This window comes from Diceros bicornis, chromosome 17 (genome assembly GCF_020826845.1).
Source record: "Diceros bicornis minor isolate mBicDic1 chromosome 17, mDicBic1.mat.cur, whole genome shotgun sequence".
Lineage (NCBI taxonomy): Eukaryota > Metazoa > Chordata > Mammalia > Perissodactyla > Rhinocerotidae > Diceros > Diceros bicornis.
Genome location: NC_080756.1, coordinates 46,550,967 through 46,565,743, shown reverse-complemented (window position 1 = coordinate 46,565,743; position 14,777 = coordinate 46,550,967). Strand labels below are relative to the sequence as shown.

The 14,777-nt window shown below is 36.3% G+C and overlaps 1 protein-coding gene across 2 annotated transcripts in view; it reads right to left on the bottom strand.

The window, feature by feature from the left end:
* The window catches only part of GUCY2C (guanylate cyclase 2C), a 153,751-nt gene that overhangs the window by 44,354 nt on the left and 94,620 nt on the right, over window positions 1-14,777 (bottom strand). For both annotated transcript variants that reach the window (XM_058558715.1, XM_058558716.1), the window contains 4 exons: window positions 13,951-14,047; window positions 11,763-11,880; window positions 11,068-11,203; window positions 1,823-1,908 (listed from right to left, as the gene is read on the bottom strand). In XM_058558715.1, the coding sequence (XP_058414698.1) occupies window positions 1,823-1,908; window positions 11,068-11,203; window positions 11,763-11,880; window positions 13,951-14,047 (437 nt within the window). The remainder of the gene's footprint in view (window positions 1-1,822; window positions 1,909-11,067; window positions 11,204-11,762; window positions 11,881-13,950; window positions 14,048-14,777) is intronic.

Genomic DNA, 14,777 nt, shown 5'->3' with positions numbered 1-14,777 from the left:
AAGAGAAATTAAATGACTAGCTCCATGTCATAGGACAAGCGAAGCACCGGTGTTTTCCACAATATTAAGTTGCTATTGAAAATGATGTCTTGAGAAAATGCACCTCAGCTAAAATCCATTATCCATTTGGATACATGTCAAGGGGCAATGAAATAATTCTACATTTCCTGAATTCTGCCAATTACATAATTTTTTAATCTCTTCTATCTTTTTACTCTAATGTGCTTTCTTAAACACAACACTAATCAGGTTTCTAAGATAAAAGGTTTATTTTTCAAGTAATCTGCCAATGGGAATATTAATATATCCTCAAATTACTGCTGCATATATTGAGTCAGCTTTGTCAGAGACATCTGAAAAGCGACCATCCTTCTAAATTCACCATCATTCCCTCAAAACATTCTGGGCAAAAATTTTGCTTTCTCAAAACTATACTCTTAACTTGAGAGCAGAATGTATAATTGCATATATTGAGGATACGAAATATTCTACATATTAGGGTATGGTACATTAAATCTCTTTTGAGACCTAATCTGGTTATAGAATCTATGGCCCTATATTTTGAGAATTAATCTCTGGTTTCCTCATATATACATATTATATAGCACAACTGATGTCATTAGATAATTGAAATATTCAACTAGATTTGCCGTCAGAGAGAATAAGTGCACAGAACAACATTTTTCATTTTGAAGAGCAGATACGAGGCTGACATAGGATCTCACGACATATACTTGCTTCTCTCCAAGGGAGGCAAAGGCACCATCCCAGCTGCAAATAACGTAGAGAGGAGTGTAGTTATCTTTGTAGTAGTACCAGTAACTGAAGCATTGAGAGATCTTATTTTAAGGTATTCACATGGAATTAATGCTAAATATAGCATTATATTAAAGGTTAAATATAGTAACTAAAAACCGTGGATTACTTTTCTAAAATGCTGCCCCTGAATTTCTGGTTTAACTTTCTCAAATAGGGCATCTTTTCTCTAGTTTTCCACATTTTCCATTAAAGATATCTTTTACAAAGCTAAGTCAATATGCACACTCAATATGTGACTTGAGTATGTCATAACACTCACACTGGAAAATTATAAGAAAAAATTAATAACTTTTTCTCTTAGATTTCTAGTTATGTCAGGACCCAATGTCTTAGAGAAAAAGCTTTCTACTGACCATTTGGTTAGCTGGAACAGTGGTTTTCATAATTTGCAATGGGCACAATTTTGGGTGACATTAACACAGGTGTTTTGTTTTTCAATTAAATGATGATCAGCCATCAACTATTGTGCCAGAGAAGCAGCTAAGCACTGAAACACGGAAAGGTAATACCCACTCCCTTTAAAGAACATACTATGTAGGTGAGGAGAAAAGACATATATAATGTGAATAAAAGTATTAAATTATAGGGCTATTTATATGTGCCAGAGGGATTACACAATTAATGATTTTCATGAGAGTTCAGATGGAGAGAATAGGAAACGTTTCATTGAAATTTTTAGTTGTGGAAATGAATAAACAATTCTTAGGCAAAAACTCTTAACCTCTCATTGGTATTCCATCAATAGTCTGGTCTTTATATCAATGTATTCTGGGTGAGTATTTTTTATATAGTAAATAGAGTGGATATTCTAAATAAGAAGTTCTATGGGACAAAATGCTTAAGGAATACTACTCCAAGTGGGGCATAATTGTGAATCTGAAATAAACCAACTTCTAGATTCTAAACATAACTTCTCTAATTTCTTTACTATTACTCGCCTTCCAAGTTATCCCTCCTCACTCAGTCACTTCACCCCAAGGTCCTGATAAGAAATCAGACATACTTTGTTGGTGTCCACAGAGGTATACAGAAGCACCATAGTGTTGTCAATGTCCCCACAGTCATCCAGAGTCACAGGACCCGTATACCCTAGGGCAAAAATCAGAAAGAGTTAGAGGCCATTGTTGAGTTCTTGACTGAATGACTAGTTAACTCTTTTTCTTTTTTTGTGAGGAAGATCAGTCCTGAGTTAACATTCATGCTAATCCTCCTCTTTTTGCTGAGGAAGACCAGCTCTGAGCTAACATCTATTGCCAATCCTCCTCCTTTTTTTCCCCAAAGCCCCAGTAGATAGTTGTATGTCACAGTTGCACCTACTTCTAGTTGCTGTTTGTGGGACGCGGTCTCAGCATGGCCGGAGAAGTGGTGCGTCGGTGCGCGCCGGGATCCGAACCCGGGCCGCCAGTAGCGGAGCGCGCACACTTAACCGCTAAGCCACAGGGCCGGCCCATGACTAGTTAACTCTTGACAGAGGGCATCAAATAATTTCAAATTGCTCTATTTTGCTGAAAAATTGTTTACCTTAATGATCTAATCAGAGATCACCTCGATTGGTTCTGGCGCTGAGATCTCTGAAGGGTATTTTTATGATAGATGTTAGTTAGTTATAAGGAAAAATATTTTTCATTGCATTGAGGATGGGACTAAATGTAATCAGTCAATACATTCCTCCTGAGTATTAGTGACAACTTTTTGCTAAGAATATATACTAAATAAAATTACATAAAAACACTTGTCTTTTCGTCACCCAAAATTGTGCCCATCGCCAATTATGAAGACACTGTTCTAGCCAACCAGATGGTCAGTAGAAAGCTTTTTCTCTAAGACATTGGGTCCTAACATAACTACGAATCTAAGAGAATAAGTTATTCATTTTTTCATGTAGTTTTCCAGTGGGAGCCTTGTGACATACTTAAGTCATATATTGCGTGTACATATTGACCTAGCTTTGTAAAAGATATCTATAATGGAAAATGTGGAATACTAGAGAAAAGATGCCCTATTTGAGAAAGTTAAATCAGAAATTCAGGGGCATAGTGTAGCACGGTGTAGGTCACTGCACAATCTAACTTGGATTGTAAAAAGATCAAAATTGCTTCACTATCACTTATTGGCTGAAGACATTGAGAAAATTATTTAAGTTCTCCAAGTCTCAGTTTTCTCATCTATGAAATAATAGCAGTATAGGACAAACCTATGACAGGGCTGTTTAGGTTAAAAAAAAAATCAAATATCAGCAATTTCACATGGTTCAACATAATAGCTAATATTTATTTTGTGTTTACTATACCAGGCTCTGTGCTAAGTGCTTTATATGCATTTATCATTTTATTCTTCCTGAAATACCATGATACAGAAACTATTATTATCTTCATCTTATTGATGAAAAAACTGAGGTCAGAGATATTAAATAACTTGCTCCAGGTTGTACAGGTAGTAGGTGGCTAAAGTAGGACATGAACAAATGTTTCCTGGCTCTAAGCCTGTGTTAGTGGCTGTTAAGAGGCTTGACCATGATCGTGGATGTGAGAAAATTAATTAAGAATGCATATAGAAAGATTCTGGGAAGACGGGAAAACAGGAAGCACTGGAAATCTGTCTCCTCACCTAGACAATAATTGCACTGGCAGAATCTGTCTGATGCAACTATTTTGGAATTCTGAAGTCTATTGAAGGCTTTCAACTTCCAGGAGGTGTAGATGGTAAATTGTGATTAACTTCAGTCCATTTCAGCTGTTAGGACAGTAGGAACTACCTATTCCCACCCACCCCTCAGTCCCATGGCAGACAGCTGTGTACATGTTCCTGGAGCAGCTTGCATACAGCTTGTGGGAGCCAAGGTGAGCAAAAAAGGAAGAACTCTGCCTTCCAAATACTGGGGATCTATGTTCTGATTGCTGATTGCTGGTTATGATCACAGAGATGCAAACAAAAAAGTGGTGGCCATTTTTGTTGCACCTCTCTCCATTATTGCAAACCCCTCCCCCTCTGCTGATATGACTTTCAAAAGATGTAAAGGGCTGGTGCCCCTTCTAACCCCTTCATTGTTCTCTTTTTCCATTTTGAGAGCCAAACATTGAAGACTAGGATATTCAAGCAACCGCACATATGAGGGAAATTATAAAGTCACTGCACACGCCCAGGAGAAGGCAGAGGCTCAGAAAAGACCTGAGAAGAACTTAAATTTACATCTCAGGCTGACCCTCAATAAAGAGACAGCCTATAATAATAAAAACAAAAACAGCAAACCCTGGGGAATGGGGAATTCTCTCCATTCCCCATGTGATTTCCAGAAATACTTCATTAGCTTCAAATGTCCAGTTTTCAACAAAAAATCACAAAGCATACAAAGAAACAGGAAAGTATGTCCCATTCAAAAAAAATCAAATAAACCAACAGAAACTGTCCCTGAAAAAGGCCTGATAGTGGATCAACTAGACAAAAGCTTTAAAACAACTGTCTTAAAGATGTTCAAAGAACTAAAGGAAGACGGATAAAGTCAAGAAAATGATGCATGAACAAAATGGAAATATCAGTAAAGAGATAGAAAATCTAAAAAAAGAACCAAAAAGAAATTCTGGAACTGAAAAGTACAATAACCAAAATGAAAAATTCACTAGAGGGATTCAAAAGCAGCTTGAGCAGGCAGAAGAAAGAATCAGCAAACTTGAAGATAGGACCATGGAAAATGTCAAGGCTCAGAAACAGAAAGAAAAAAGATTAAAGAAAAGTGAACAGAGCCTAAGGAACCTGTGGAACACCACCAAGCAGACCAGTGTATGTACTGTGGAAGTTCCAGAAGGAGAAGAGAGAGAGAAAGGGGTAGAGAAAATATTTGAAGAAATAGTAGCCAAAAACTTCCCAAATTTGATGAAAGACATGAATATAAACATCCAAGAAGCTCAATAAACTCCAAGTAAGATGAATCAAATACACTCACATTGAGACAAATAATAATCAAATTGTCAAAAGCCAAAGCCAAAGAATTTTGAAAGCAGCAAGAGAAAAGTGACTTGTCACATACAAGAGATATTCAATAAGATTATGAGCAGATTTCTCATTAGAAAATTTGAAAGCCAGAAGGCAGTGGACTGATATGTTCAAAATGCTAAAAGAAAAAACTGTCAACCAAGAATCCTTTATCTGAAAAAGCTGTTCTTCAAAAGTGAGGGGAAAGTAAGACATTCCAAGATAAAAAAGAACTGAGGGAGTTTATTACCACTAGACCTGCCTTGCAAGAAATGCTCAAGGTAGCCCTGCAGGTTGAAATGAAAGTGCACTAGACAGTAACTTGAAGCCATATGAAGAAGTAAAGATCTCAGTAAAGGTAAAATACATGGGCAATTATAAAATCTAGTATCATTTTAACAATGGTGCATAACTCCACTTTATGTTTTCTATATGATTTAAGAGACTACTACATTAAAAAAATTATTATACTAAAAGCTAGTATCATTGTAACTTTGGTTTGGAATTCCACATTTGGTTTTCAACATCTTATACATTTTGTGTCCAAAAATTTAAACTAATGTATAAGACATAATTTTGTAACAGCAACATCTGAAAAGGGTGGGCATGGAGCTCTTAAAGGAGACGAGTTTTTGTACGTTGTTGAAGTTAAGCTCGTATAAATTAACATTAGAGTGTTCTAACTTTAGGATGTTAACTGAAATCCCCATGGTAACCAAAAATAAAATAGCTAAAGAATACACACAGAAAAATGAGAAAGGAATCTAAATATTTCACCGCAAAATTCAACTAACCCCCCAAAAAGACAGAAATGTAGGAAATGAGGGACAAAAAAGTTATACGGCATATAGAAAACAAATAGCAAAGTGACAGAAGTAAATCTCCCCTTTTCAGTAATTACTTTAAATGTAACTGGATAAAATTCTCCAAGCAAAGATATAGATTGGAAAATTGTATTAAAAGAACATGATCCAACTGTATGCTATCTACAAGAAACTCACTTTAGATCTCAGGGTACAAATAGGTTGAAAGTAACCTGTTTGAAAGTGAAAGGATGGAAAAGGAAATTCCATGCAAATAGTAACTAAAAGAGAGTAGAGGTGGCTATACTAATATCAGACAAAGTAGACTTTAAATAAAAAAAGATTACAAGAGACAAAGAAGGGCATTATATATTAACAAAAGTTCCAATACAGCAAAAAGATATTACCATTATAAACAATTACACACCTAATAACAGACCACCAAAATATATGAAGCAAAAATTAACCGAATTGAAGGGAGAAATTGACAGTTCTGCAAAAATAGTTGGAGATTTCAACACTCCATTTCAAAATAGATAGAATAACCAGACAGAAAATAAGTAAGGAAATAGAGGACTTGAACAACACAATAAACCAACCAGATGTAACAGATAAATACAGAACATTCAACACAACGACAAATTACACATTTTTCTCAAGTGCACATAGGAAATTTTTCAGGGTAAACCATATGTTAGGCTACAGATTAAGTTCCAGTAGGTTTAAAAATACAGATATCATATAAAATATCTTCTCTGACCACAACAGGATGAAGTTAGAAATCAGTGACAGAAGAAAAACTGGAAAATTCACCAATTTGTGGAAAATAAACATTTAAAATAACAAATAGATCAAAGAATAAAACACAAGGGAAATTAAAAAATACTTAGAGATGAATGGAAATGAAAATACAACATACCAAAACTTATGAGACACAGTGAAAACAGTGCTGAGGAGGAAATTTATAGCTACAAACACTTATGTTAAAAAATAAGAAAGACCTCAAATCAACAACCTAACTTTACAACTTAAAGAAGTAGAAAAAGAAGAATTAAATCCAAATCTAGCAGAAGGAAGGAAATAACAAAGATCAGAGATAAATGAAATAAAGAATAGAAAAACAATACAGAAAATCAATAAAACCAAAAGTTGGTTCTTTGAAAAGATCAACAAAATTGACAAACCTTTAAGTAGATGGATTAAGAAAAGAAACACCCAAATTACTAAAATCGGAAATGAAACTGGGGACATTACAACCAATTCTACAGAAATAAAAAGGATTATAAGGGAGTAGAGTGGGGAATTGTATGCCAACAAGTTGGATAACCTAGATAAAATGGACAAACTCCAGGGCTGGCCTGGTGGCGCAGTGGTTAGGTTGGCGCATTCTGCTTTGGTGGCCCGGGGTTCGATCCTGGGTGCTGACCTACTCACCACTCATCAAGCCATGCTGGGGTGGTGTCCCACACAGAAGAGCTAGAAGGACCTACAACTAGGATATACAACAATGTACTGGGGGCTTTGGGGAGAAAAAAGAAAAGAGGAAGATTGGCAACAGATATTAGCTCAAGGACAATCTTCCTCAAAACAAAACAAAACAAAACAAAAAAACGGACAAACTCCTAGAAGCACAAAACCTACTAAATACTGAACTACAAAGAAATAGAAAATCTGAATAAAGCTATAACTAGTAAGGAGATAGAATCAGTAAACTAAAAATCTACTGGAAAAAAAAAGCCCTGGACCTAATGGCTTTACCAGTGAATTCTACCAAACATTTAAAGAATAACTAACATCAATTCTATAAGGCCAGAATTACTCTGATATGAAAGCCAGACAATGACACTACAAGAAAAGAAAACCACTCATCAATATCTCTTATGAACATCCATGCAAAAATCCCCAACAAAGTACTAGGAAACTGAATTCAGCAGCATATCGAAAGAAGTATACACCATGACCAAGTGACATGTATTCCTGGAATGAAGGATGGTTAAACATAGGAAAATTGATTAATATAACACGCCACATTTACAGAATGAAAGAAAAAAAAAAACACATGATCATCTCAGTTGATACAAAAAAGCATGTTATAAAATTCAATACTCGTGCATGATAAACCATGCAACAAACTGAGACTGGAAGGAAACTACCCCAACATAATAAAAGCCATACATGAACAACACACAACAAACGTCATACTCAATGGTGAAAGATTGAAAGCTTTTCTTCTAAGATAAGGAGGAAGGCAAGGATGCCCAATTTCACCACTTCTATTCAACATAGTACTGGAAGACTTAGCCAGAGTAATTAGACAAGGGAAAAAAAAAGCCATCCACATTAGAAAGGAAGAAGTACAATTACCTTTGTTTGGAGATGATATGATCTTAAATGTGGAAAACTCTTAAGATTCTACAAAAAAACTCTTAGAACTAATAAATGAGTTCAGCAAAGTATCAGGATACAAAGTCAACACTAAAAAATTAGTTGCATTTCTATACAATAGCAATGAACAATCAGAAAGGAAATTAAAAATACAATTCTATTCACAATAGCATCAAAAGGAGTAAAATACCTAGGAATTAACTTAACCAAGGGAGGGAAAGACTTGTATAATAAAAACTATAAAACATTTCTGAAAAAAATTAAAGAAGATATAAATAAATGGAAACACATGCCATGTTCACATATTGGAAGACTTAATATTAGTAAGAAATCAATACTACCCAAAGCAATCTACAAATTTAATGCAATCCCTATTAAAATTCCAATGATATTTTTTGCATAAACGAAAAAACCCATCCTAAAATTCATATGAAGTCTCAAGCGACCCTAAGTAGCCAAAACAATCCGGAAATAGAACAAAGCTGGAGGACCCACACTTCCTGATTTCAAAACTTACTAAAAATCTACAGTAATCAAAACAGCATGGTACTAGCATAAAGTCAGACATATAGAACAATAGAATAGAATAGAGTGTCCAGAAATAAACCCTTGGATAAATGGTCAAATGATTTTTGACAACACTGCCAAGACCATTTTTCAAATGGGAAAAAAGTTTTCCAATAAACGGTACTGAGAAAACTGGATATTCACATGCAAAAGAATGAAGTTGGACCCTTACCTAATACTGCATACAAAAGTTAACTCAAAATACATCCCTACCTTAAATGTAAGACCTAAAACTATAAACTCTTAGAAGAAAACACAAAGCAAAAGCTTCATGACATTGGATTTGGCAATGATTTCTTGGATATGACACAAAAGGCATAGGCAACAAATGAAAAAATAAAATAGGACTTCATGAAAATTAAACAATTTTGTGCAACAAAAGATACTATCAATAGAGTGAAAAGGCAACTTATAGAATGGGAGAAAGTATTTGCAAATCATATATCTGATAAGGGCTTAATATCCAGAATATATAGAGAGAACTACTAAAACTCAACAACAACAACAAAAAACAAACAACCTGATTCAAAAACAAGCAAAGTACTTGAATAGACATTTTCTAAAGAAGATATACAAATGGCTGAGAAGCACATGAAAAGGTGCTCAACATTAGGGGAATGCAAATTAAAATTATGAGATACCACTTCACACCCATTAGGATGGTTAATATAAAAAAAAAAGTGTTGGCAAGAACGTGGAGAAATTGGAACCCATGCGCACTGTTGGTAGGAATGTAAAATGATACAGCCACTGTGGAAAACAGTATGACACTTCCTCAAAAAATTAAAAATAGAATTTCCATGTGATCCAGCAATTCCACTTCTGGGTATGTACTCAAGTGAATTGAAGGCAGGGTCTCAAATCGATATTTATACTCTCATCTTCCAGCAGCATTATTCACAGTGGCTAAAACATGGAAGCAAGTCAAGTGTCCATTGACATATGAATGCATAAGCAAAATGTGGTATATACATACAATAGAATATTATTCAGCCTTAAAAAGGAAAGAAATTGTGACATATGCTACAACATGGATGAACCCTGAGGACAATATGCTAAGTGAAATAGGCAGTCATAAAAAAGAAAGATACTCTATGATTTCACTTATATGAGGTACTTAGAGTAGTCAAAATCGTAAAGACAAAAAGTAGAATAGTGGGGGCCGGTCCGGTGGTGTAGTGGTTAAGTTCACGTGCTCCACCTCAGCAGCCTGTGGTTTGCGGGTTCGGATCCTGGGCGCAGACCTACACACCGCTCATCAAGCCATGCTGTGGCAGCATCCCACATACAAAAAATAGAGGATGATTGGCACAGATGTTAGCTCAGGGACAATCATCCTCAAGCAAAAAGAGGAAGATTGGCAACAGACGTTAGCTTAGAGCCAATCTTCCTCACCAAAAAAAAAAAAAGTAGCCTAGTGGTTGCCAGTGGCTAGAGGGAGGAGAGAGTGGAGAGTTACTGTTTGATAGATATAGAATTTCAGTTCTATAAGATGAAAACTGTTCTGGAGATAGCTGGTGGTGATGGTTGCACAACGATAAGAATGTACTTAATGACACTGAGCTATACACTTAAAAATGGCTAAGATATAAATTTTATATTATGTGTATTTTACCACAATAAAAAAATTGGGAAAAAAAAAAGAATGCACATAAAGTGCCTGGCAGAACTTGGGACAAAGGGCGTAATCAATAAATGATTGTCCCTCCCTCCTTCCCTGCTTCTTCAGGGGAGCAGAAAAGATTTCCTCCTATCGTTGTCGTACACCACAGACGTTGGTGCAGACCTCAGACTGTAGTGCTGGGTGTCTGCTGCCCTCTGAAGCCAAGAGAAGACTCACTCTGCAGTAGGATAGAGGTTTTCCAGCATAAAGATTTAAGGCAAGTTAGAGAAGGCAACTAACTATCATTTGTCTTTTACTTAATATACATTACATCTAAAAGGAAATTTCTTAAAAGTATCTAAATAAGACCTGGGAAATGAAAGATGGGAGTTTCAACAGGGGCATGTGTGAAGGGGAATATTGACCCAGAGAGTTCGGAGGGGCATGTGGTGGGAAATTTTGGATGGTATTGTTATGAGAGGTTTTAGTAGTTAAAGGGGTAACACAGGGTCCCAGATCCCTGAAGGATAGAAAGGGAGATATGGAAGGACCAAAATCAAACTACAGATGTTTTTCTTCTTGCTGGTCTCTAAGGACAGTCAGGACATCACTGCTCAAAATTCCCTGTGATAAGCTTGTTCATAAGTACAGGGCCCAAGCTACATGCTCTTTCTTTGATATCCAAAGATTCTGAAGTTCTAAAGCATAAACTGGGGTTCAGTTATCAATAATAGCATCCCCAAGTTTTATGCAATGATGTTTGCCTCCAATTAAGTTCAAAGGTATTTAGCTGTTGATCCTTCTATTGCCAAACCCCCTCTTTGCTTTCCAATGTCCATCCACAAAGCCCATATTTCTCCAGCTCTCTGTAAAAAGTTTTAGTTTTGTTGTTGATGTTGTTTGCTCTTAGGAGACGAGTACCTTCAAAAGTGAGGTTCCTGAAAGCATAAGCAAATTTGGAGGTGGTAATATCTTCTCCATTTTCAAGAAATATCTTCAGCATGTGTCCAAAGAGCAAGACTCCATCCAAGTAGGCAACAGAAAAGTCACTTTTTGCCTGAATGAGAAAAGAAAATCTTAAAATGAGTTCCAAAAAAGAGATTCTGGTCTTGAACCTGGAGCAAAACCTTTTTGGGGTCAGCAGGGTAACTGGGAAGATAAAGGAATATTAGGAGAATTGTAGAGTGTTAAAGGAGACTTTTGGAAAATATTTCCTTGGGCCAGGGCTCTTTACTCTCCCCCTGTCACAATTCTGCTTTCTCTTGGGGTCAATAAATTGAGAACATTGCCTTTAGGGAAGTAACTAAAAGAGGTTGTACTTCCTTCCAATGATAAAATATATAATTTCAAGCAGGAAGGACAACATACAGCATTTTCATAGTTCTTGTAAGATTTTATGAAGAAATAATGCTTGCTTGTAGTTTAATGTTTTCACTAAAGAGTAAATGGGAACAATAATAGAAACAACTCCCTGCCTTTCAGTAGCCTAAATGGGGCAGGAAGAGTTTTGATTGGATGATTCCATTGAACCCGCTTTGAAGACAGTTCTGACTGGGTGTTACTTCAGGCCACAAATGTCTTCCCTGGGGAACATAAAGGCTATATATGAAGCTTACCAGTGAGAAATCCTCGAAGAAAGAGCTATTTGAGGTGGAATTTGCAGGAGGCAGTGTCAGAACAAGGACATTTTTCATATAGTCAGAGGCTGTGGCATTATCCATGAAGTAGTAGTTACTATAATAAAAAGCACAAGTTCCTCATGAAAAGTAGGTTCCTCCAAAAATAGAGATGCAGCTTCTACAATTCACACAAACTATAACATCAGCCTTGAAATAGTTTAAAACTCTTTTTTTCCCAGTAAGCTGCAAAACTTTCTTCTTTTCCTGGATAGGCTTATTTTCTTCCACACCTGCTAAGATGAACAAGAGAACTTAGGCAGCTTAACATACACAAATGGAAAGGAAGATCAGAATAGAGATACTTCTTTGAGGGAGATTTTTTTGGGCTCTGGACATGTGAGCTAGCACTTGCTTTTAAGGCTGAATGACCTTTGGTTTATACCTGGAAACTTTCTTTTCCTTAAGTGCTCATAACAATTTAGAGATATTGGTATATGACAGAGAGAAATGTTATGAATTAAATTTACTTTTCAGATGAAGAAACATAAACATGAAAAGACTCAATATTTTCTCTATCACTATAAGCTTCTTGATCGTTGGATCCTCAACTCCTGGACAATATTTGGCACATTGTGGACTCACAATAGTGTCTGAGATTGTGCTGCAAATTATATAGTTTCTAAGCTTCCTTATCATTTGAATGTTTTAATATGCAGAGAATCTAACGTGCTTGAACTGCTATATCTAGGCTGACCATTATTTAATATTCAAACAGTAGGTGAACACATCTGTGTACTGAGGACTGTGTTGAATATTTTGCTCATACTATCACGTCCAATCCTAAAAACACCCCTCTAAAGTGGACATTTTAATTTTCATTTCACAAATGAGAAGATTTCATCTCAAGATACTAAGTAATACCCAAGAGTCAAATGAACCAGAAGTGTCAGAATTAGAATCTGAAACCACGTTATATCTAGTTTCAAATGAATCTCATGATCTCCCCAAAACATAGCCAAGTGTCCTTCAGGAATGGTGACAAAGAAATGCCAGCGCTTTGGCAATTGATGGAGGATTTGCTAAAAGTGAAATTACGCCAACCTGGCTACATTGAGGACTCCTTCCAGAGGGCAAAGCAGCTATTGAAAGCGGTTATCACTGTGGTTGTAGGAATGAAATGTCGCTAACTTTGCCTTCTTTCCTGTATTCTTCAGCTAAAAAGGCTAAGTGGATTGCTTAAATTATCTTCATGAACAACTAGTGGTCGAACAGGCCTGCAGTTCCTAGGCATTATTTCCTTTAACACCGTGAAAAGTACATCTAGTGTGGATGAAATGACTAGGTAAATATGGGAAAGATCTAGTGCAGCAATAGCTTCTGGTCTGAGTACAGACAGGTAATGATTAATGATCCAGGCGGATAAGTGAAGTCATGTGATCTAGCAAATGGGGGCAAGGGGCACAGGCACACCAGTGACACCTTCTTTATGCTTAGTCTAACTCAAACATTACCTTGGCACAGTTTGTTAGTGGGGTCTCCAGCCATATTAGAAGATGAGTGGTAAAAAGACAGGGTGTGATAAAAGGTGGTTTCTGCTCTCCAGAATTTTCTGTCCTTAGTCCCAGAGAAGTGCAGAGGAAAAGATCACCACTCAGTGACTGTGCCACAGAGAACAAAGAATGTAAACAACTGTGTAAATCAAACTCATTTAACTGGAACTTTCCTCTTACCAAAGGCAGCTGAAGGAAAAATAATCTAGGACCAAAGGCCATTTAGCAACTGAAGGCACAGATATGGCCCACATTCTCAGAAATAGTATTATTGGGTTATTAGTTGATTTATCATTGCTTGAAAAAGACCTCAAAATCAGGGTGGAGACCAGGATCTTGTGTTGACTGAGCAGGCCTCATAAATGAATGGATGTGGATTTAACGGGGTTTTCATAAAATTTTTGTATTTAGACTTGATAGTGATGTCAAAAGTATACATCTCTGCTAAGGCTACAATTACTTAAATAAGAATGACAATGTGATGAAGAAAGAATAAAACATTGGTTAAAATATTATCATTATACTGTACCACTTAAAGGCTGAGCAAAGCAAGAGAAAAGAGAGTGTGTCTTCTGGAAATCCTTGGACTATTTCCTTTCCGAAAGGAGCAGAGTTCTTCTAAATATTATACCTACTTGAATAGATCCACTAGAATAATGACCATGTCTTCCGCCACTGCCCGGTCACCCTTGAGGGAGTAGATAACTTCTGGTCCACCACATACAAGAATCACTGGAGGAGAAAGAGCAAGACAAGGAGAGAAAGATACAATGATCTACAAACAAACAGGGAGGGAACCAGGTGCCTGAATTAAACCCAGTACGTCCATGCTACATTTATTTTTTAAGATTAACATCAATTCCTCAAACGATAACCCCTCATTTTTTTTTTTTCATTTACAGTCATAGAGTCAGAATAGAGCTGCATGGGATCTTGAAAAGAATCGTCTAGTCCATTCCCTTAATTTTATAGACTTAAGGAGGCTGAAGCCAAGATGTCAAAGGGTTAAAGAACTAGTAGATGACAGAGATAGCTCCAATATTCAAGTTTATGGGTCATAGTTCAGTGCTTATTCCATTACACCAGGCTGGAACAGTTACAAAAACTATTTTCATTGATAAGTGAAGTGCACCTCACCATTTGTAAAGTAGTTGGAAAAGATATAGTATAAGTTAATGCAAGAATTTAAGCAACTTTCTTTGGGTTTTGTTTATAGCTTCTTAACTCAGAACTCAGTCTTACTGATTTCAGTGTTCATGTCCAATCTGAGTCTACAAGATGTACTACTCATTGCAACCAAATTTCCCAAATGCATGACTTTATGAGTAAGAGGAGTTGGGGGACACTTTATCAGCTCTTTTTTTAAACTATATTGTCCAGTTGAATGGTAAACTCTCTAGGGACATGAACAATTTTATACTTTTTTTCCTATATCTTGGTCAACGTTTTGCAAAGGGTAGGT